Source organism: Belonocnema kinseyi, chromosome 4, assembly GCF_010883055.1.
Source record: "Belonocnema kinseyi isolate 2016_QV_RU_SX_M_011 chromosome 4, B_treatae_v1, whole genome shotgun sequence".
In the NCBI taxonomy this organism is placed as follows: Eukaryota; Metazoa; Arthropoda; class Insecta; order Hymenoptera; family Cynipidae; genus Belonocnema; species Belonocnema kinseyi.
In genome coordinates, this window is record NC_046660.1 from 4717657 (window position 1) to 4743072 (window position 25416).

Below are 25416 nucleotides of genomic sequence, written 5' to 3' on the forward strand. Positions count from 1 at the left end.
TTTCAGGACGTCCTTCTCCAGCAGAATGGTTTTGGGAACTTGATGCTGTGAGAGGAAATAGAAATGGATTCATTTTCAGGTTAAAGTAATGACAAAGTTAAAGAATTTCTCGAATGTTTTCTGCTTGATTTCAACCCATGATATGACCTTGGCAAGTTGTGGTATAAACCTGAAATTTAGAGGAATGAATTTTTTAAATCTGATCTTTCATTTGAACCATGAAAATTGAAAAACCCTTTAATAGTTCCCGAGTTGTGACTTACAATGTCCAAGCGTCGAGATGCCGCGGCTTAAGCAGAAACTTGACGCTTCAACATTTTTAGTCATAACTCGGCAATCCGTCAAGACTTTTTAAGTTTTCTTGGCTCAAACTAAAGTTAAGATTTCAAGGATTTCTTTTCATAAACTTCAGATTCTGACCAAAATTTTCAAAGGCATGACGCGAGCTGAACTCGAGGTAAAAAAATGTATAAATTTGTAATTAAATATGTCCATTTTTTACTGAAATGAATACTTTTCAAGTAAAAATCGGAGAGTTAAATCTTTATTTTAGTAGAAGATTCTCTAGCTGAACAGATATTAATAGTTTGAAGCTGTTTATTACATTTTTATTTGTACTGGGGTTACCTTGATTATTCTGACGTCTACTTCTTTCCTCAAACTGTGATAAGAAGTCGATTTCTTTGGGCGATGATTGTGCTGAGGATATGTCTGTGACAAGAGAAAAAAGATTTATGGATTTAAAATGTTTTAAAAATAATAAAAGTCCTATTTTGATTATTTCATTTTATTTCGTATGAATCAGTTACAGCGGTTTAGTTTATTTAATTAAGATAATTTTGATAATATTCTTGAGCGAATAGTTCATATTTTAGTTTTCAAAAATATTTTGTTCTAACATAAAAAGCAGTTGAATTCAACCAATAAAGACAAATTATGAACAAAATAGTTTAACAAAATATTTGAAATTGCAAACAAAATAGGTTTTTCATTCCCTAATAATAAAAAAATTAATTTATTTCTTATAATTATTCCTGAAATTATTTAAAAATCTTCTACATTTTATTTTTAGATTTTTCAATATTTCTTTTAATATACTCTTAAAATGTGTGTTGTAAAATAAATAATAATTAAAATTTTTTTGGGAAATTTTGAGGAAATTGTTTATTCTCTTGGAATCTTTCGAAATTTCTAAAAAGCTTCTAAATTTTTGGTTTTGGGATTTTTTTAAAATGTATGTTTTGTTTTCGCTAGAATTTTTGTGTATCCTTTTAAAGCTTCTAAATATTTCTTAAACGTATTCAATTCAAAAAAAATTTGTAATTTTGCAAAGTTGGCCAAATTTCCTTTAAAATCCTCTACATTCTCTTCCGAAATTTTAAGAAATGAATTCAAATTTAGTATTCCAATACCGTAAAAAACAAAAAATTTCGAAAGCAAAAAATAAGTTTTTTCAATCAGGCAGAATCAAATAAACTGCAAGTAAAATATTATAATTGAAATCAAAGCTTGCCAAATAATTTTGAAAGAAATATAAGATCAAAAAATGATAGAAAGTTAAAAATGTATTTAAAGGAAAAAAATGAAAACTTGACGGGATTTTTTTTTATATAAGAATAATCTCGCCAAATTTTCATATTTTTTCCGTTTAATACGTGTTGAAAGTTTATATAGTTCCTTCGATTTAATAAATTTTAAAATTAATCTTTGTTTTAAAATTATTGCCGAATCTTTATTTTAATAACTATTTTGAATATGTTGATAGTAATTTTCTACTTGACAGAGATTATTTTACGGTAGAGGTTTCTGTTTAATTTTCTAATTTAAGCAATAAAGTGGAATCAGTTTAAATTTAATTTAATATTTTATTAATTATTCTTTTATTCACCCATGTAATTAAAGATGACCAGCAGGCTGAAAACCAGAGAATAATCGATCTTCATTTTTTTGAAGCTGCGAAAAAGCAAATCACAATATTTTGAAAAATGTTGATTAACTAATGAATATTTTAGGTTTTTATTGGAGTTTATATACTGTATTTGTTATCTTACAGATGATAATCATCAATCTTGTTCTTCACATATATTAAATTTTTAATAAATCATCTTCAAGGAAAAAACATTATTTACTAAATTCGTTGAAACTGATATGTCGAAATTTCTATAATCTTTATATTTTGTGGAAAGGCGGTTTTAACTTCAAAAAACAAATAATAATTCTACAAAACATTGTGATAATAAAAAAGACGTACATTTATCTTTAAAATATTTCATCTAATATTCTAGAAATTGTGTAAACAGTTTTTTATTTCAAGATCTCCCGATTGAATGAAAACTTCTCAGCTTTAATTTTTGTTAAAAATTGTGGGTTTTAAGAGGAAATCGTCTAGACTTTCCATTTGTCAATAAAAAAATTTTCCAGGAAAATATTCAAATATATATTTATAATTAAGTAACAGAACTTGAAAAAATGAAACTTTTTGCAATCACCTGAGCGAAAATCAACCTTTACTTTTTATCAATATTTTATTATCATTAAACCACTGAGCTTGACAGGTACTTTTCAGGCATTTTTAATTTACGGTACAATTTCCAAATGTATATGCATTGGAATTAATGAGATTATTTATTGAATGTAATTATTAGTTTTTCCTCACAAAATTTAAAACAGCAATTAAACGTACTTTAATAAGAAGTTAAAAAATGAAATACTTGAAAAGTTTTTCATGTGGGGTGAAGTTGTTCGAAAAAATGTGGTTTATAGTAGTGTATGAAGGGGAAACTGTGGTATCTGGGGGTGGGTGGAAGGCAAACGTGGTATAACTGTTTTACAGAAAATTTATTTGTTGCCTTAAAAGTTCAGCAACTAGGATAATTTTTTATTCTTTCTCTTAACTGACAATTCTTTATTTGTTCAAAATTCGTCTTTCTAGTTGAAGAAATTAAAAATTTGAGTTTAAAATTCATCTCTTTGTTTGAAAATTTAACTATTTTGTTAAAAATTATTCTTTTTTTTTAATTTTATTTTTTTAGTGAAAATTTAAACTTTTCTACTTTTGATTTAAAATCGAGTTTTTGCAGAGAAAATTAATATTTATGATTGAAAATTCGTTTGTTTTTAAAATGCATCTCTCTTTATAGCATATTCATTCTTTAAAATATCAACTATTAAATTTTATGTTGAAATTCATATTTGCAGGTTAAAAAGTCAACTAATTTGTTGAAAACTTAAATATTTGTTCGAAAATTTCAGTATTTTGTTGAAAAGTCTTTAATTTTTGTTTTAAGATTTTCAACTACATTTTCATTGAGAATCCATCTTTTTTATAAATGCAGCTGTTTTTGTTTAAAGATTAATTTTTCTTTGTTTGAAGATTTATTATTTTACTTTAAAATTTATTTCTTTGGTTAAAAATGTAATGAAAAACATTTCCTAAGATTTTAATAAATTACAACTGGTAGATACTTTTTCAGTGATAATATTTATTAAACATATGTAGACATATATATATTTTTTAAACAATTAGGTATTAAAAGCCCTCTCAAGAAGGGTATAATTAAGTAGTTTTAAATAATAAATAAAGATTCATTGTGTTATAATAATAATAATAATTATTATTATTATTATAATTATAATAATTTTAGACACTCGGACTTAACCTCAGAGGTCCGGGGTTCGATCCCTGAGCCGGTACCTCTGGAAACTTTTCAACGTACCTTTACCGAGGTTCTGGTGGTTCGGAACCCACCTTGAGCTGTAGGTCTCCTCATCGTGCACTTGACTGCAACCCAGTCCGTCAATGATGGGATAAAAACCAGGCTTTGTCCAATATGTCTGGGCGGACTGCTCTCATCAGATCACTTGATTGCATTATAAAAATGCGTCCGTGACTGATGATATATACTTGGACAGCCCCGTGCAAAAATGATCAAATAAAAATACAACTCTAACCAAAAATGCCTTCGACATGTTGGGCAGTATAAGCCTGTGATAACATTTCAACACAGATTTTTCATTCATACACGGAGATAAATTTCGGGAGATAATACACAGAATTGTTCCTTGATTTTAATTTTTATCACGCTTTGGCGCGAGAACTAAGATCTCGGAACCCTTGCTTTTAAAGCATAGGTCTCGAAGTCTTAGGCATTCGGCCACGCCCCTTTGCTCTTGGGTCACGAATTCTATGCTTTTCGATCATAGAGCTCGAGACTTTAAATCACATACAAATTGTAGACTAAAATCACACACTATCATAGATTAATCTTTTGAAATTTCATTCCGTGCAAGTAAACAAAAAAATTATTCATTCATTTATTATAATTATTGCTGAAATTGTTTTAAAATCTTCCAGATTATTTTTTAATTTTAGAAAACCCAGAATTTTTGGAATTTTTATTTTAATATATACTCCTAAAATATGTGTTTTAAAATGAATAATAATTACAAATTTTCTAGGAAATCTTGGAAAATTCTTTTTGCCCTTGAATTCTTTGAAAATGCTTGAAAAAATTCTAAATTTTCTCTTTGCAATTTTTTTAAATCTACGACTTTTTCAGAAACATTTTTATTGTATTCTTTCAAAACTTCTAATTATCTCTTAAAATTATTCGATTTTTTTGTTGAAATTTTTTAATGTGGCAAAATACTCTAAGTAAAACATTATAAGTATTTGAAGGAGAAAAATGAAAACTTGACGGGATTTTCTTATTTTTATATAAGAATAGTCTCCCCAATATTTCATAAATTTTTTCTGTTTAATACGTTTTGAAAGTTTATAAAGTGCTTTCGATTTAAATAATTTAAAAATTGATCTTTCTTTTAGAATTATTGCCGTATTTTTATTGTACTAACTATTTTGAATTTGTTGATAAATTTGATCGCGTCTCAAATTTTGATCGACTAATTTTTACTTTCGCCCCGCAAATTTCACTTTCGCCTCGCAAATTTTACTTTCGTCCGCGAATTTTATTTTCGCACCGCAAATTTCACTTTCGTCCGCGAATTTTATTTTCGCACCGCAAATTTCACTTTCGCTCCGCTAATTTTACTTTCGCCCCGCTAATTTTACTTTCGCCCCGCAAATTCGGTTTGCGGGAAATATATGCTAATTTCCCCACTATTTTCAGGGGCAAAAGGGCCATTTCGGGCGAGTGTGGAATAAAAACTTTATTTACCAAATTTATTAAAAATTTATGTCGCAATTTATGCAATATTTTATCTTTTATGGGAAGATGGTTTTTAGATCTAAAAACGAATAATAATTCTACAAAATATTAAGATAATAAAAAAGATATACATCATTCTTTAAAATATTGATCTAATATTTTCAATTTGCTAAAACAATTTTTAATTTCAAAATCTTCCGATCAAAAGAAAGATTTTCTGATTTAATTGTTGTCACAAATTTTTAAGTTTTAAGAGAAAATCGTCTAGACTTTTCATTTACTAATAAAAAATAATACAGGCCAACCAACCGATTTTAAAATGCCGTTTAATGCAAGTTGGAAAATTAATGTCAAATTAATGAAAAAACCTCATTTTAGAGAAATACTTTGACATAGTTTTAACACAAAAAATCTAATTCTTTGTTTTAGGCAAGTTTCATGTCAAAGTTAAAAAAAATTAATAATATGTTTATAATTAGGTAACAGAACTTGGAAAAATAAACCTTGTTGCAATCACCTGAGCGAGATTCAATATTTTATTATTATTATTATTACACCACTGAGCTTGACAGGTACATTTCAGGCGTTTCTAATTTAAGATACAATTTTCAAATATATATGCATAGCGAACTTTTGGGTCAAATAAAATACCCGTTTATGCCAATTGTCGAGTCTCTCTCCCAGTCTCAAATATTTTTTTTAACCTGTTTATCCATTGAGACATATACATTCTTGGATATCTTGAAAATTATGGCTTGTAGGGGAACCCAGATTTATTATAAGTATATTGCTTACAAGGCTGTGAATAAATAATGATTCACTGTACGCTTAAATCTTACAAGCTGAAAAGTTTTATTTTTTCCTACGGATTATTAAAAAAAAATTATAAGAAATCTATTTTCTCAATTTGACACTTGGGGAATAACTATTAATTTGAGTGCCAAAAGATGTAATTTTAGTTTTTAAATTTTGTATGCTCCCTAAATCATAATTGGTAAAATTGGAAAATTTATCGGAAAATAAATTGGAAAAATTGCTTTAATTTTCATCTTGGAATCTTAGTAGGATACGAGAGAATCATATAATCAATCAATTTAATGCTTTAAATAAATATATGGCATCATTGACATAGTTTATTTATTAAAATAATCTGTTGAGAATTTCATTTTTTGGGATTATTTAGTTTTCCCCGAAACAAAGATTTTAGACGATTTTGACGAACAAATTAAGAATATTTTTAAGAATTTTAGAACGTTTAGTGAAAATGAAAAAATGATTTGATAGTAACTAGAAAAATGAATTTTTTTCTTTTGATAAATTATTTCAAAGAAAATATTTAAAATCGCCGTAAAATATTTTAAATATTGCCAAAATTGTTGAAAAAGAATCTGGAAGTATTTAAGGTAATTTTTAAATTTTTAATGAATTTTCAAAATTTTTGGAAGAGTTTGGAGTCAGCTTAAATGATAGTAATATTTCCGAAAATTTATAAACTATTTTTAAATTTGATCGAAACCTCTAAAATTGTTCAATATCTTTTAAACAGATTCGATTTTTTTCTAACATTTGTAAAATTTTTTTATTTAATTGTCTAAATATTTTTTTGATGTCTAAAATATTGTATGTTTGAAACAATGATTTCAGTAAATATTTATTAATGTCTTCTTTTCTTTTTTGTTGCAGGTAAGTTCCGGCTCACGTAGAAAACAAATTTAAATATTCTACAAATCCCGGATTTTTTTGGGGTTTTTCCTTTAAAAAAAGATTTTTTTTTCAATTTATAAAATTTCCAAAGTTTCCAAATTTATAAGTTAAACTCTCGCGCTTATGCAATCATTTTACCTTGAGAAGTTCAGAGACTTTAATAATGTGTAATGAGTAAATGTAAAATCACTCTTCAACAAATATTTTTCAGTCAAAACCTCCATGTAATTAAAATTCGTTATACAAGTTTCTTTTCATCATCAAGCGAAGAACATTGATCCATAAACTAATATCTTTTGAACAAAATATTGTTTCAGCATAATCTGGTGTTTGCAAATTTTTAACACAATACATGTTTTTTTTACCAAAAATGAAAAAAGTACATTTTTATTAAAAAGATTTATTTTAAACAGAACGAAAAATAAATGTTCAATGAATTAGCTTAATTTTCAGAAGCATACATTTTCACCTGAAATTCTTAATCTTCAAGAAAGATTAACTTAAAAAATATTTTGAAAAATTACTGTTTTGACCATGAATTTTATTGAAAGGTACTATTTGGTGACTAAACTTTAATTTACGAAAAATGAACAAGTACTTCTTTTTGCCATTTTTTCGAAAATTGAGCTTTTCCTATTTATAAGCCTATTTTAGTTTCAAAAGCACGTGTTAATTTTTGTCGATTTGAAACCAAAAATTCGGAAATTTCCTTTTTGAGAAAATAAAAAAATTGAAAAAAGTAATTCCCGAAAATAGTAAATAAATTCCCGAACTGTCAACTTCTCGAAGAAATTATATTATTTAGTTAAAAATGTTATTTGTTTAAAAATGTAACTCTTTTGGTAGATTTAGAAAATTACCTTTATGATGAAAATTCATGTTCTAAGTTTCAAAATTCAACTTGTCTTTTTTGGTTAAAAATTAGAATAATTTTTTTAAGTTTTTTTTTATTTAAAAATTTATCTATTTTAGTAGAAATAAAATCATTTTTTGAAGATAAAAATGCAATTGTTTAGGTTTCAATTAATCTTCTTTGAATTTGGACTCAACTTTTTTGTTGAAAATTCGTATTTTTCGTTAGAAATGACCTTTTTCTTAAAAAATCACATTTTGGGATTGAAAAATCAACTCTTTTACAGATAATTGATCTTTTCATTGGAATAGAGAACTTTTTCTTTGAATCGATAGGAACTTTTCTTTGACTGAGAACCAATCACTATTTTCCTTTAATTTGAAGATTTTTTTTATTAGAAAATTCAACATATTGGTTAAAAATTCTTTTTTATTTTGTAGAAGACACATTTTTAAATTAAGAATTCTTCTTTTTTGATTTAAAATGACTTCTTATGTGGAAATCTTTTTTTTATTAACATTTTATTAACTGAAGTCTTATCTATTCTATGTTTGTTCGATAATTATCAACAAATTTTCATTTATTAAAAATTCTTTACTTTATTTGAAAATTCATTACGGTGTTCAAAAAATGCATTATTTTGTTGAAAATTGTTTTTTTCTTTTTTTTTAAATTAACTCCTGACCATAGTTCGAGTCCGTGCTTAAACTCCCTATTATCTATTATTCCACTGATACACGCTTTTTCTATGCCTCAGGTATTGTCGTAAATTTATCATTTTTGTTGAAAATTAAACTTTCTAAAAAAATCATGTTGTTAATATTGAAGATCCAAAAAATTCAGAATTGGTAAGTAAAAATTAATATTTAAAGCTTTTCATTATGTTTGCATGTATGTTAAATATTTTATATATTTTTCTACATTCTAATCAGAGAAGGTACAAGATTTGTGTAAAATTCGACTCCCCCCCCCCCCCCCCCCCCCCCCCCCCTCCAAGTTTTTGTCTAATGTCCACGTTTTGAGATCCCCTGAATCCGAAAAACAGGTTTTTACGAATACGCCTGTCTGTCTGTGTGTCTGTAGATTTTTAGTTTTTTATTACGATAACTTTCGAAAGCATTAACAGAATGAATTGGCCTGTGGTATATTATTGTAGTGTCCTAAACTAAAGTTCAAGTTCGTTACCCAGATATTTTTGATAAAGAGTTCGAAAAGTGAGCGCATTTTGAATATTTTTGAGTTCACTTTTTTTAAGATTAAAATATCCTTTGTATGTGTGTTCATTAGGGTGATCCAAAAAGCCTACTTTTAAATACCGGGCATGCCACCCCCCCCCCCCCCCCCCCCTATTTGGTGAGGTTTCCGAAAAAAAATTTCCTCCAAGTTTGAGCCAAATCGGTTAATTTTAAGACGTGCCGCAAAGGCCCTGAAAATCCTCTAAGATTATCAAGGGGATATTTGGGTTTTCGGAAAAATGGGATTCAGGTTTTTGGATTTAAACTTAGCTTGCGGGAGATATTGAGAATTTGTTGGGCAATCTCTAATCAATCATTTCCATCAAATTACTTTAAATTTTGATGCCCCCCACCCACCCATGTGGAGTCCCAACAATGCCTAAAAAACTGAAATTGACATTTTTGTCTAAAATCGACACATAATTGCTCTGTATTTCCTTTTTTTGCTATAAATTATTTTTTTTCATCAAGTGGAATAGTTTTAAGTATTTTTAAACTAATCAAAAATTGTTTTAAAATAATTTTTTGTTAAATTTAGTTGGCTTTGCTGCTTATTAATAAATCTCTACGTCATTTAGATACTAGTACCTTATTTTGTAATAAATTATTATTTGTTTTAATAAATTTTGTTTGTTGAAACAATTGTTTTTTAAATAAATTTTTTTAATTTCTGTTGTTTTTTTGCAATTATTGTGGTGGTTTGTCATTGTCAAGGGCTAAATTTTTTGTCCAATCCATTATCGTATTGTTTAGTAATTTTATTAAATATTAATGTAACATTTTATTAGAAATTGTTATTCAAAAATCTGATTTTTCTTCTTGATTAAATTAAGTATGTCGCTTATTTTTAAATACTTAAACGTCAAAGAAATCCTTTAAATAACTAATATTTCTTCATAAACTGTTTTACATTGGTCATGAAATGTTTATTTTTTTAGTAACACTTCAGTCAATAAAAATCATTTTCAATTTTGTCGTTCTGAAATTAATTTGATAATTTTTTCCTTTAAATCACCCTCGTAGACACACTCGTTTGTTCTCTGAAAGCTCAAAGTAAGTTTTTTTTATGTTGATCCCGCAGATTAGCTGTTAGTATTCTCAAAGGAATTTAAAATCTTTGTATTTTTTGAACGTCACTGGAAATTAAAACAAAAAATTTTGCTCTCAACAATGACAAATTACCACAATGCTTGCAACAAAAAATTTCAAAAATTTATTTTTGAACAATTGTTTAAACAAACAATATTTAATTAAACAAATAAGCATTCATTACAAAATAAGGCACTAGTATCTAAATGACACAGATTTTTAATAATAAGCAGAAAAGCTAACTAATTTTCTTTAAAATAGAGTTTTATACCTTTTTTTAAGAAAAAGTTACAATTAAATAATAATTAATTGTTTAACAAATAGTAAAGACTTGAAACAAAGATCATAGTTCCTAAAAATGTCCAATGGTCCAATCAAACATAAAAAATGTACCTTTCAATGAGTAAGTGCAAAAATATTATTTATACAAAAATAAATTGCTTATTAGTTAAAAAATACTTGAAAACATTCCAATTGACAAAAAAAAAAATTATGGCAAAAAAGGGAAAAACAGAGCATTTATGTATCAATTTTGGGAAAAATGTCAATTTCAGTTTTTTGGGGCATTTCTGAGGCTCCACAAGGGTGGGTGGGGGGCATCAAAATTTAAAGTAATTCGATAGAAATGACTGATTAGAGATTCCCCAACAAATTCTTAATATCTCCTGCAAGCTAAGGTTAAATCCAGACACCTGAATTTCATTTTTCCGAAAACCAAAATTTCCCTATGCTAATCTTATGGGATTTTCAGGGCCTTTGCGGCACATGATAATATTAATCGATTTGGCCCAAACTTGGAGGGAATTTTTTTTCCGGCAACCTCACAAAATTTGGGATAAAATAATAAATTTTAAAGATTCTCAAATGTAAGACAACATCTAACACAACGCTGATGAAGGTTGGTATCCTCAGCAACTGCTATGTAGAACACGATGCGACGTTCTTAGAATACTTTAGCTCAAATTCAAGTTTTGTATGGTTTTTGATCATTCAGTTTACTGGAAAAGTTAAAGAAAAAACGAAAACTGATATTAAAAAATATCATCTGTTACATTATGAAGCTAGGGACATGATTTATAAATTAAAAAACGATAAGGCTGCTGTGTGGACCGTATGTGTAACGACGTTTAAATCTTAAAAATAACATTGGAAATAAGCAAAGAGAGTTTATGAAAAACGACAGAAATTGCAAAAAATGTTTAACAAGAACATTATTTTTAAATAATGACTAGCAGAATTTTTAATAAAGTTTTTATACGTTTGTGAAGCAACTAAGGCGGGTAAAGTCACTAATTTTTCTATTGTTTGTTGTAGTGATAACGGACTATTTTGACAGCATGTTTCAAAGTAATAAAAAACTATTTGGGGTTCCCAAGTGCAATCATACTTTGACTTTTGTGAATTAGCAACTGAAACATTTGTTAATAATTTTTAAAATTATTATATACAGTTATGAAACTTTTATTTTTGACTATCCAGTTAGTTTTTCAGTATTGAATTAGATGTCTCAACAAGCGAAAAGTGATGTTTTGTCGTAAATACGCCTTTCAATTATTTAAACAATTTTTATTTGTTTAAACAATGTTTTCCCCCTCTTAACCTCAAAAAGTGACTGTTTTATAGAATTAATGATACAGTTAATGAATTTTGATTATTAATTTTTTAAATAGTTCTAAACTATCTTACAAAAAATATCACTTTTAGCATTCATTACCTGCACCATAATTTCAGAAAATAATAAATTTTCACGGGCTTAAACGATAAAAAAATTGTTTAAATAATTGCGAAATGTCCTAAACAAAAAATTACTTTTAATATTTATTAATTGTTTCATTAATTTTAGAAAAACGTCTTTGTGTGATAAACAGGGGAACCGTTATTGAAACAAATGAAAATTGCCCAAATAATAACTAAATATGTTAAGTTATAAATATTAATCTTCAAATTCGTCAGCTGTATCATATATTCCGAAAAGTAATAACTTCTCGATTCACAGAGGAAAACTGGTTTTTGACAAATAATAATTCTTTCAAGAATAGAAAATGATTTAAAAAGTGCTTTTAAACTTGTAATTTGACGAATATAATTTTTAATTTAGCATTTTCTTAAACACCTTCTTTATGAATTTGATAGAAAAGTGCTATTTTGCATTTTTTGTGGCATTTTCCGGGGACAATAAGGAGGGAGCACATAGTCAAAATTAAAAATCATTGAGTGGAAATTTTTTCTTGAACATTCTTTAAGAGGTGAGCAAACTTTAATTTACAAAAAATTAATAACAAGTACATTTTTTTCATTTTCGAGAACTGAGCTTTTCCTATTTAAAACCATAATCTTAATATCAAAGAAAGTTGAATTTATTCTTGCAGTTATTATCTTGACTCTGGTAACATTTACGTTATAAAAAAGGCAATATAGCCACTAGGTATTTATTTTATTCCAAATAAATAATTGCCAAAAAATTAGATTTAATAGGAAACTTGAAAATAAAAATATAAGTTCTTAAATATTCCTAAATTTTTGAAGATTTGAAGGATCAAAAGTTTTGTTTCTATTCCTGAATTCCAGAAATCAACCAAATTTTCAATCTAAATAATGAAAATTACAGAATTTAATTCTAAATTTTAAAAATTGAAATTTTTCGATTTAATTCATTTAAAATTTAGATTTTTATAATTTTGATAATTTTGAAGATAGTAGTCTGGTTTTAGTTTAAAATCTTGGTTTTTCTGAAGGTAAAACAATATTTAGGAATGATACACGTCTCTAAAAACAAAGATTTCTTCGTCATTAGTTTATCAAACATTTCTTAATTCTTCATTTAATAATTTAAACCAATAATCTTAAGATTATTTGTTTAATTTTCCATTATCTTATGATTCCGAATGGTCTTTGCATATTATTTATTATTTATTGACATTAATTTCGTAATTTTGTAACCTAATTTTACTAATCGATTTCTACATTAAATTTCTGTCATTAAATAATTGACCAATTTTAATTAAATTAGGTATTTTTTATTGAAATTTCGCGGTCACCCTGACAAAAAGTTCTTGTTATTAATTTATTTGCCTTTTATTTATATTTCTATAATTTTTCAGATGCTTCCTGCTAACCACTATATTTTTAGCTAAAAATGTTATTATTCATTTTAAAATTTAACTATTGTGGTAGATCCAGAAATTTTCCTTATTGTTGAAAACTCATATTTTCATTTTAAAAATTCAACTGAAATATTTTTTGGTCAAAATTAAGGCTATGTTTTTTTAAAAGTTCTTTTTTTCTAATTTAAAAGTTCATCTATTTTAGTAGAGGCGTGATAATTGTGTTAATAAAAATGCAACTGTTTGATTTTAAATTAATCTTACTATATTTTTAATTAAACTACTTTGTTGAAAATTCGTATATTTTCGTTAAAAGTATATTAAAAATGGTTATTTTTGACTCATAATATAACTTTTCCATATTTTTTTGAAAGTTTATATCTCTTTTTGGTTGGAAATAATAAGATTTGTTAATTAAAATTGAACTATTTTAGTGTAAATTTAATTATGGTTGAAAATTTAACTATTTTATGTTAATGTAACTGTTCAATTGAAGATTAAATTTTTATTTGTTTAAAAATACCAGGGCTTGGATGAAAAATCGTCTTTTTGTGTTGAAAGTTAACTTTTTAAGATACGAAAGATATCTTTCTTGCCTTAAGTAAATAAATCGGTTTGAACTGTTTAAGTTTTAATCTGAAATTTTATTAATTTATTCCGCTAATAAACTATTCATTTAACTTGTCTAAATTTAAATCGAATACCAACACACGGAAAAATATTCGTGAAACTTAAAAGCGAATTATAATCTTTGTGTGAATTTACTTCTCAGCAATGTAAAATTAACTTTTTTGTGGGCTTCGCTTTTTGTTTTGTTGAACATTAATTTTTTTTTTTAGTATCAATTTTTACAATGCTTTTGATTTAAAATTCTTTTTCTTTGCTTGAATAGTTACTTTTTTTAATTAAGAATTCATGTTTTATGTTATTAATTCGTTTTTTCTTGGTTAAATATTTTATAAACTGACGATTTAAAAATTCCATTTTTGGTTGAAACTGACCTTTTTGTAGAAATTTGAACTGTTTGATTAAAAATTCAAGTATTTACTTAAAACTTCGTTTTCTTATTTGGGTAAACATTAATTATTCCAACTAAATATTTAACTATTTGATTTTAGGTTGAAAATTTACTGTTTTTAAATAAAACCTAAACTATTTTCTTGAAAGTTAAGGATTTATCATTTTACTTCAAAATTCATTTCTTTGGTTGAAAATTAGCTGAAAGAAGATTTCATAAGATTTTAATAAATGACAACTAGAAGATACTTTTTCAATGAAATGATTTATTAAACCTGAGTAGATATACATATATTTTTACATTCTCATTCACGAGTCTGTAATGTAATCGTACAAATTTTCCATCTCTGGTTTCTAAGTTTTGAAGGAATTATCCAATCGAATCAGCCTTTTTAATTTTAGAAATTTTTGTCAAAGCGTCTTATATATGGGTAGAAGCCTTGCAAATTATTCAAATAAAATTTTCAATTTCGATGCAAATTACAAAATTTATATACTTTTGAAAAATTTTGAAAAATTTTGAAAATGCAAAAACAAAATTTTTCTGATAGATTATGAAATTCCATTTAAATTTCTCACTAGATATCAAATATATTTAGAAACTATTTGAATTAAATTTTCCGATTAGACACAAACTCAAAAAGTTAGAGCTTCTTCGAAATTTGAATAAAATGTTTTTATTAGTTTCAGAATCTTTTGTCCTATTTTATGGTGCACGGCAAAAAGACTTGCAAATTATTCTTATGACATTTTCAAATTCGATAAAATGTCAAAAAGTTATATGCTTTTCAAAATTTTGAAAATGTTCAAAAAACTGAAAAACCCATTTTTAATGTAGCTTAAGAAATATCAATACAAATTACTCAGAAGCTTAAATCACAGTTATCGATTCAAGCTATAATATTTATGATATTTGAAAAAATGTAGTTAAAGTGTATACTCATTAAACGTTCAAAAACGAGCGCGAAGCGCGAGAACGTCTCCGCGCCGCCATAGGCGCGTTCAGCGGGTAATTTGAATGTGCCCGCCCAGCGGGCATATCTTTTTAAAACAATTAGACATTAAAAACATGTTCTTTAGAAGAGGATAAACTTAAGTATTTTTAAATAATAAATAAATATCAACTATGTTATGATAATAATAATAATAAATATTAATTTATTAAAAAATAACAGCCTAATTCATGGGATCCCAAAATTAATTCCTTTTACCAAAATTGCATCCACAACCTTTATATTCCAATGTATTGTATAAATATACAAATATATATATTTCGCGAATTATATTGTATTTTCTGGTTGAAAAATGACTTGCTTTTGCTTTCTTTAACTGAAAATCGGGTGTTCCTCTATACCCCGCATGTTCCGATTTACCCCAGAAGTATCGCTTAACGCCGTCGCTGAAGTTTTTCCAATGTTGTCAGATAATTTATTTCTACTGGTTCAAGGTGCCTTGCACCTATGTTTACACCTTCCCTTCGTAAGACCACCTTGTAACCTTTATAATATATATTATAAAGATACTTTTTCTCGTTCATAAATAAAATAACTTCATTTTTATTGTTTACCACGACTCGATGCTTTCCTGGTGGTATTTGAATATGTTTCCACTTTGTAGGTCTCAATTTTCCATCAGGTGACCGCTCGAATTCCTCGGGAGCCGAATATTTAAAATCAACACTATTAAAATTGAATTCTGACTCTGTTAATGTTAACATTGATACAGGAATTCCTAGTTCATTTACACGCACCTCGGAACGCGGCCAAGTTCCAGGATTTATTTGTTGAGTAGAATGCGTCTGGGGATTTGTATATAAATGCAATTCAGTTTCAGGATGTCCTTCTCCAGCAGAATGGGTCTGGGAACTTGATGCTGTAAGAGGAAATAAAAATGGATTCATTTTCAGGTTAAAGGAATTAAAAAGTTTAAAAATTTCACGAATGTTTTCTGCTTGATTTCAACCCGTGGTATGAACTTCGAAATTTTTGGTAGAAATCTGAAATTTCGATGAAGGAACCTTCCAAGTTTCTTCATTAATTTGACCTCCGAGAATTTAAGAAACCTTTAATGGTTCCCGAGTTATAACTAAAAATGTCCAAGCGTCAAGATTCAGCGGCTTAAGCAGAAACTCGACGCTTCGACATTTTTAGTCATAACTCGAGAACCGGTAGAGGTTTTTTCAATTTTCTTGGCTCAAATTAGAGATAAGTTTTCAAGGATACCTTTTTTTTAATTTAAGATTTTTACCACAACTTTTCGAAGGCATGACGTGCGCTGAACTCGCGATATAAAAATTCATAAATTTGCAATTAAATATTTGAATTTTCAACTGAAAATGATTTAATTTCAAGTCAAAATGGGAGAGTTAAATCTTCAGTTCAGCAGAATATTCTCCTGCTGAACAGATTTATAATATTTTGAAGCTGTTTATTAAATTTTTATTTGTACTTGGGTTACCTTGATTATTCTGACGTCGACTTCTTTGTTCAAACTGGGATAAGAAGTCAATTTCTTTTGGCGATGATTGTGCTGAGAATGTATCTGTGGCAAGAGAAAAAAAGATTTATGGTTTTAAAATATTCCAAATTAGTTTCTCTATTTGAGAAAGCTAAACGGGGCTTTTCCCACACAGGGTGTTGTAAAATAAATAATGATTTTAAATTTTCTGGGAAACCTAGAGAAATTTTGTTCTAGTATCTCGTAAACATTCTCTTCTGAAATCTTAACAAATCATTTAAAATTTAGTATTCTAAAACCGTGAAGAAAATCACAAAATTTTAAAATGAAGAAATAAATTTCTTCTATGAAGCACGATAAAATAAACTTTAAATAAAATATTATGAGTCAAAATAAAAGCTGGCCAACTAATTCTAAAAGAAATATAAGATCGACAAAATAATAGAAAATTAAAAAATGTATTTGAAGGGAAAAAAAGGAAAACATGACGAAATTTTCTTTTTTGTTTTCATAAGAATTATCTCGACAAATTTTCATAATTTTTTTCCTTTTACTACGTTTTGAAAGCTTGTATAGTTCCCGCAATTCAATACATTTTATAATTAATCTTTCTTTTAGAATCACTTAGCGAATTTTTATTTTACTAACTTTTTTAATGTGTTGATAATAATTTTCTACTTGACAAAGGTTGTGTTGCGGTTGATGAAGTTTTTTAATTTTAGATTTTAAACAATGAATTTCAATCAAGTTGAATTAAATTTAATATTTGGTTAATTTTTTTTTATTCACCAATATAATTAAAGATGACCACCAGGTTGAAAATCAGAGAATAGACGATCTTCATTTTTTCAAACTTCGAAAGAGCAAATTAGAGTATTTTTCAAGAATTTACTTAACCAGTGAATGTTTCACGTACGAGTTAGAGTTTATGTACTGTATTCGTTATCTCACAGATTAGAATTATCAATATTGTTCTTCAAATATAATTATTTTTTATAAATCGTATTCAACGAAAAAACATTTACTAAATTCATGGAAAATTATGTGTCGTAATTTCGACAAAGAGATGTAACTACCTTATACTTACTGTTATTTAAAAATGGTTATGCGTTTTAGATTCTAGTTCTAAATAAACTAGAAAATTGGGTAAGGATAACTACCAACTATCAGAAATAAATTAATTACATAAGGGTTTAAGTTTTACAGAGTAATTAATATTTATTTTAATGATCACAATATAAAAAGTTCAGTCAGGGATATCAGATTTGAAAGATGCGATAATGCAGCTGGGTGCTCTTTCTTCATAAACCTTCGGGTTACTTCTTCTTATTTGATTTTGAGTCCACCTTAAATATGGATGACCAATTAATCAAACAAATCTTTGATAAGAGAGAAGATTGTAAAGAGGTGTCAAATATTAATCTGTTACTCACTGATTTTTATACAGGTAGTGGATAAGTATCCGCCCTCTTGTTTCTTAAATCAAAAGTAGCTCGTCTTTCTATCACTAGGTTGTGTTAGTTCTGCAAATCTTATGCGGCTGCTCATTTCAGTCTACTGTGCTGTACATGTGTTGTACGCGGAGAGAATTTAGGTAAAAATGCCGCGCTATTTGTGGGAGAGTCGCTGCACTGTGTTTTGGTGTGGCGTCCGCTCCAGATTCGGGTCACTGATTACCCCGAACTTACGGAAATCAGCCTCCGAAATGTGGGTGCTATATCTTCCTAAGCTGACCAAGCGCGGAACTGTGCCGCAAGAGCCGCGTGTGCAGAACCGCTCAACTATACTGTTGATCAAACGATTCGGCTTGTTCGGGGTAATGGTTCTCGCGAATCAGTGGTGCCATTCTACTGAACAGAAGTGGCGCTGTTCACTGCATGATTCGTGCGACAATTGCATGTGTTGGGTAAGCGGTTCTACCAAATTCTTCTCTATGTAGGTACCAGCATTTTGCAAACGTATGGGACTGAAAATCTGACTTGTTCTTAGTGTTGACTTGTTGATTAATTTATGTCTCTTCAATTAATATGCGTCTGCTGGTTGTTGCGTCGTTCCTTACAAATCTTAACTTCACTAGTAAGGTTTTTTCATATTTGATTAGGGAAAAGTGAGTTACGAAATATTGGCAGAAAATTGCTAATTCGACTTGTCCAGTTATTTTCTAATTCAATAGTATCTATTTTAAAATTGATTTCTGCGTTTGAAAAATGCGCCATTGTGTTGAAAATGATTTTTTTCTTAAATTAAACTTTTTTTTTGTTTTGTTAAAAATGAAACTTATTGGCTACAAATTCATCTTTTTCTAGAACAGTCGTTTTCTTTAATTGAGAATTTATTTTTTCGGAGAAAAAAGATTTTTTTCTTGATTAAACATTTTTTTTAACTCGAAATTCAAGTATTTCATTTTTGGTTGAAAATTACCTTCTTGTGGAAATTCATTTATTTATCTGGTTGAGAATTTATTTAAAATGATTTCATAAGAATTTAGTAGCATTTCCATAAATTTCCCAGGATTCAAAGGAATTTCAAAAGTAATAGGATATCAATAAGTAAAAACTAAAGGACGCCTTTTTAGTCATATAGTTTATTAAAAATTATTAGACATACATTTTTTTTTTTCAAACAATTAAACTTTAAGAGCCTGTTCTCTTGAAGAGGTTAAAATTAAGTATTTTAAAATAATAAATAAAAATTCATTATATTATAGTGATATTAATTCTAATATAAGTAATTAAATCATTATTATAATTATGTTAATAATAAGCAATGTTAAATTATTAAAGACTAGTAGATTAATCATAGGATGTCAAAATTAGTGCTTTTTATCAAAATTGCATCCACAAACTTCACATTCTAATGTATTTTATAAATATATAAATGTAAATATATTAATATATATTATATTTGTTTGATAGAAGTTTCAACAATGCATAAAATTTTATATATATTAATATTCAAAATGACAGAAAGTATTAAATCCAGGGTGGCCGCTGGACGGGGAAACCGGGAAATGACTGTAAATTTATTTGTTTGAACAGGAATTTAAAAAATTTGAGGAAAAAATATCCTCCCAACTTTGATTTTAACCGTTTTTTTAATAATTATTTTAATTTTGATTTTTTTCAATTGTGATATAATTCAGTTTAGAATGCGTAATTCAAAAATCTTTTTGTTTTAAAATTTTCCATTTTAGATTTTTGATTTTTTAGTGTACATTTTAAGTTGGAGAATTTTAAAATGCTGTCTTAAAGACTTGAACAATTAAAAATTAGAAGCTCTTAAAAGTGAAAATTTTGTATGTAAACATTTTTAGTTTGTCAACTATGAATATAAATTAATTATTTTTTTAAATTGAGTTGTACTTTAAGATTTAAAAAGTAAATAATAATTTATTGTACAAGATGATTCGGAATCAGTTCACAATATTACACAATATTACAGTTCACAATATTACTTGAACAAATGTTAACGCCGTATTGAAAATTTATAAACTATTTTTAAATTTTAAATAACTTCAAAATAATATATTTATAATTAAAGGCTATTATTAAATTTCAAATATAATTTCACTCTAAACTATTCCATTTTTAAACTATGCAATTTAAAAAATTTTAGTTAAGAAAAACACAGTTACTTCCTATTTATAAATATCTGGCTGTTATTTAAAAGCAGTAATTGTAAATTAAATATAGAAAACTAAGCAAAAAACTAAACTTTGGAAATTATAATTTTAATTGTTTTATTACAAAAAAATAATAATTTATCATTCAAGTTGTTAAATTTTTATGTATAAATAATTATTGAAGACCTATTATTCTTAGAAAAAATTCTAGTAAGTTGAAGAGATATTTAGAAGATCTGAAAAAATTTCAAATTAATTAAAAATTTGTAATGATTTCAATTAATTTAAATGAAGTGTCTACGTGTACCGACAAAATCTGACTATTCGTACAAAAATTTGTGTGCAAATAACCGAAGGCGATTTAAAAAAAAATGTCTTTAATTTTGAAAATTAAAAAAAATTTATTTGAAAAAATGTCAAAATGCATGTAGATGTTTTAAGATTTTGAAATAAAATCTCGAACCATTTTAAGGATTTTCAAACTATTTAAAATGAAAGTAATTTAAATTTTATTCCGAGCTGGGAATTTTCAACTTTTTATGAATTTATAGTTGCAACTGGAATTTATCCAGAACAATAATAATAATTTTCACTTGGAACCGGGAATTTTCAAATTTTAACAGATTCCCAGTTAGTACTGAAAATTTTCGGAAAGGAACAAAATTCTGAATTGAAGCAAGAAATTTTTCCAAAAAATTATAGTTCTGAGTTAAGGCAGGAAATTTTCAAATTTTAACTAATTATGAGTTTTAAAACTCTTGATTTGAAGCGGGATTTTTTCAACAGAATTTTATTTCTGAGTTGAAATGAAGAATTTTCTTAAAGAATTAAACTCCTGGATGTCAACAGGGAATTTCAAATTTTTATCCAATTCTGCGCTGGAATTGGAATTTATCCATGAGAATAACAATTCTCAATGAAACATTGTATTTTTTAAACAAAATTATTATTCCTTGTTTAAACAAGGTATTTTCGGAAAAAATTAAAATTATAAATTGAAACAGGGAATTTTGCAAAAATAATTCTAATTCTTACAATTTATTGAAATGGAGAATTTAAAAAAAAATTAAAATACTGGATTTAAGCAGGGAACTCTTCAAAAAGAATTAAAATTTCGGATTTAAACACAGAAATTTTTCGTTTCTAACCAATCCTGAGCTGTAGTTAGAATTTAAAGTTTCTTAACATAGTATAATTTAAAAAAATGTTTAATTCATTGATTGATCCTTCAATTTAGACCGTTGAAAATGATAACGTCAATTTATATTTTTAGAACTGAATCTACATCTTTGAACTCTACTATTTATAAAAGTTTATGATTTTTAATTAAGCAGTTTAACTGCATTTCATTTAAAATTGTTCAGTTGAAAAGTGTAAGTAGTTTCTGTTTTTGCGTGTAAATTATTGAGAATTTGAATATTTATTACTTCTAATGGAGCATTTTTTAGATTTAGTGTTCGATTTTTTAAATATCACTGATCGTGAAAAATGTATGCGATCCGAGGAAAAGTGGGAATTTTTTTTTTCAGATTAAAACGGCCACCATGGATTACAAGAGATTGCATGGTGTTCGCCAATAAACTCCTCTCCCTGAGTACTGCCGCTCTGAATAGTGCCGAATCTCCTTGTTTTAGCTCGATCACGTCCCCCACTATCGCGCTGTAGCTTCCAGTGCCGGAATTTGAATCTAGGCTCTCTGAATAGTGCCACTCAAGTAAATATGCGAAAACATACTATGTACCGGATTAATGCCTTACAGTAGATATAATAATTAATCAAATACATGCCAAATCAGTGCTTTTACAAAAATGAATGGTATTTGTTGTATCAAAATTGCCAAAAAAAAAACATCCAAATATATACACTTCGTACTTGCGGGAGGGAAAAAAGATAACTGACGAGCGGCACTATTCAGGAATAGCGGACGCGAATTTGATGGCACTTGCACGTGTTAAGAGTGGAGGAAGCCGAGTTCCACGAAGAAGACTCCCCTACCATCCCATGTCCGGCATTATTCAGAGAGCGCACTGTATTTACAATATTTCCAATAATAACACGAAAGCTTGAATTTCGTGAATTATATTGAATTTACTGGTTAAAAAATGACTTGTTGCATATCCCTTTTCACCCAAAAAATCCCACGTAGACCCGTCGCTTAATGCCTTCAAATCTGCGTAAAAAATCTATTTCTGATTGTGCAAGGAGCCTTATACGCAAATCTAGGCCTTCCTTTCTTAAAGCCACCTTTTGGCGTTGAAAACATATAAAATGATAAACACGTTTATTATTCCAAAATCCCACAGCTTCGTTTATACTGTTTATTCTGACTCGATAATTGCCTGGTATTATTGTAATAAATGTCGATATTGTAGGTCTCATTCTGCCATCCAGCGCCGGTCGATAGTAGAGACCATAATATTGAAAATGACTGTCAAGATAGAATTCTGACTCATGCATATGTAGCAATGTTGCAGGTATTCCTTGTTCATTTAAAGGCACCGGGGAAGGAACTAAAGTTACAGGGATTTTTGGTTCAATTAAATTAACCTGGGGTTGTGCTTGCAAATACGACGTGGTTCTAGAAATTCTTTGTTCAGTAGAAAGCGTCTGGGGATTTATGTGTAAATGCAGTTCAGTTTCAGGTAGTCCTTCTCCAGTAGACTGCGTCTGGGGACTTGATTCTACAAGAGGAAATAGAAAGGGATTCATTTTCAAATTAAAGAAATTAAAAAGTTCAAGAATTTCTTGAATTTTATTTACACGATTTCAACCTGTGATATTAACTAGGAAAGTTGTTGTGAAAACATGAAATCTAACGAAAAGAATCCTTGAAATCTTATCTTTAATTTGAGCCGAGAAAATTGAAAAAACCTTGATGGGTTCCTAAGTTATGACTGAAAATGTCCAAGCGTCAATATTCTGCGGCTTAAGCAGAATCTCGAACGCTTTGACATTTTTAGTCATAACTCCGCAATCCATGAAGACTTTTTGAGTTTTCTTGGCTGAAACTGAAGTTAAGATTTCAATGATTTCTTTTTGTAAATTTCAGAATCTTGCCAAAAATTTTCGAAGACGTGGCACGAGTTGAACTCGAGACAAAAATATTCATAAATTTTTAACCCAAGATTTGAATTTTCAACTGAAAATGATTCATTTTCAACCAAAAATAGTATAGATAACTCTTCAGTTCAGTAGAATATTTTCTAGATGAAGAGAGTATTAATATTTTGATGTTGTTTATTTCATTTTTATGTGTACTTGGGTTACCTTGATGACTCTCAGATTCACTTCTTTGCTCCAGTTTTGATAGCAAGTCCATTTCTTTGTGCGCTGATTGGGCTGACGATATTTCTTTGAAAAGACAAAAAGGATTGATGAATTCCAAATATTTTTTAGATTAAATAAATATAAGTTTGATAAGATTTTTAGTAAAATTAAAAAAGATTTCTGAAAGTTTGACATATGTCAAATTATAATTTTAACAATGAAGTCAGTCTTTAATCATATAGTTTAATTTTCAAACAAAAAAGGTGACTTGTCAGTGACAAATGAAATATTTGGTATTTCATTTTTCAAAAATATTTTGATTTTAAATAAAAAGCAGTATAATTCATCCAAGAGAGACAAATTGTGAAGAAAATAGTTTAACCAAATAGTTGAAGTGGCAACCAAAACACACTTCATTCGAAAATATTTCAAAAATGTAGGAAAAGTATAATTTGAAGGGAAAAATCATTTTTGATGTAAAAAAATTTTCGTTTAACTACAGCCAAAAATTGAAGAATATTTTATAAATATTCGGAAATCTTTCAACATTGCAAACATTTGTAATCTCTTAAAAATTTCAAACATTTCCAAATATCTTGGAAATTGACTCGAATTATTCGAGAAGTTGTTTTAAAATCTTCCAGATTCTTTTTTGACAATTTTGGAAATCTTTGGGAATTTTGGGATATTTTAAAAATATTATCTTAAAATATATGCTTTCAAATAAAGGAACATTTACAATTTTCTGGGGAAATAAAATAAAATATCTCTTAAATTTATTCGATTTTTTCCTGAAATCCTTAAATCTTGCCAAATTGAACAAATTTAATTTAAAATCTTCATTCTTTTCTGAACTTTTAGGAAATCATTGGAAATATTTTAAAATGTTTTTTTAAAAATTAAATACAAAAACTAAAATGTGTATTCAATTTATATGGAAAAGTCGTTTTTTACATTCTTATCAGAGAAAGTATTAGATTTGTGTAAAATTTGACCCCTTCAGTTTTTGACAAATGTCCACGTTTTAAGAACCCCTGAATCTGAAAAACAGGATTTTACGAATGTGTCTGTCTGCCTGTATGTCTGTTTGTCTGTATGTATGTCTGTCTGTCTGTCTGTATGCCTGTCTGTGAACACGATAACTTTTGAAAAAAATTAATCTATTGGATTGGCCTTTGGTACACTCATTTAGTGTCCGAAACTAAAGGTCAAGTTTGTTAGCCAGCCATTTTGGATAAAAATTCAAAAAGTGGGCACATTTTGAATATTTTGGAGACCACTTTTTCAAAAATTCAAACATTCTCTGTGAGCTTATTCATAGTATTCAAAAATTCGAACAATTTATCCAAATGACTTTTTTTGAAAAATGAAAAATTACTAGAGTTATAGCATTTTCAAAATTCAGAAAAACAATATAAAATTAACGATTTAAGCCAAACAACGCACGTTATGAAAAAAAGTCAAGAGAAGAAAAATGTTGCTTTTTGAGTGCCCTACAAGATTATCATAACAATTTTTTGAATTTTGTTGAAAAATCAAAATTTCATATTTTGACAGCATACAAAATTATGAAAAATCCAAAAATTACATTTTTCGGCAAAACTATGCAAAATACGGTACAAGATGCAGAGACAAAAATTGCGTATTTGGAAAAGATCTCCAAATTTGTTATCAACCACTTTTTGATAGGATGTATAGTTTTTGCTCTAATCATGAAAAAGATGATCAACAGTAAAAAAACAAAAAAATCTGCTCGCTTCGTGGGCACATTCTAATCACAACTTTTGTCATTTAATTTCTTTTTCGTCTCGTTTGTGGGGTTTCAAAAAATTAAATTAATAATTTGTTATTTTTTCATGTTAATACATTCTCATCAGAGAAGGTATTAGATTTGTGTAAA

The 25416-nt window shown here is 27.4% G+C and overlaps 2 protein-coding genes across 4 annotated transcripts in view; one reads left to right on the forward strand and one right to left on the reverse strand.

Annotated features, from left to right (window-relative positions):
* Window positions 1-25416, forward strand: part of LOC117170529 — a 406469-nt gene that overhangs the window by 146766 nt on the left and 234287 nt on the right. The window lies entirely within an intron of this gene.
* LOC117170530 lies at window positions 15548-23697 on the reverse strand. Of its 3 annotated transcripts, XR_004466816.1 has the most exons (6): window positions 23517-23697; window positions 22797-22930; window positions 16628-16711; window positions 15921-16042; window positions 15738-15849; window positions 15548-15667 (listed from the first exon to the last, which is right to left on the reverse strand). XR_004466816.1 is itself a non-coding variant. In XM_033357323.1 (5 exons), exons 1-4 carry the CDS (start codon window positions 23566-23568, stop codon window positions 15947-15949), a joined length of 366 nt encoding a protein of 121 aa, XP_033213214.1. In that variant the 5' UTR covers window positions 23569-23697; the 3' UTR covers window positions 15667-15849; window positions 15921-15946. The 3 variants fall into 3 exon arrangements, 2 of the variants coding, with proteins under 2 accessions (XP_033213214.1, XP_033213212.1); XM_033357323.1 differs by having other exon boundaries at window positions 15667-15849; XM_033357321.1 differs by lacking the exons at window positions 15548-15667; window positions 15738-15849; window positions 15921-16042; window positions 16628-16711 and having other exon boundaries at window positions 21629-22930.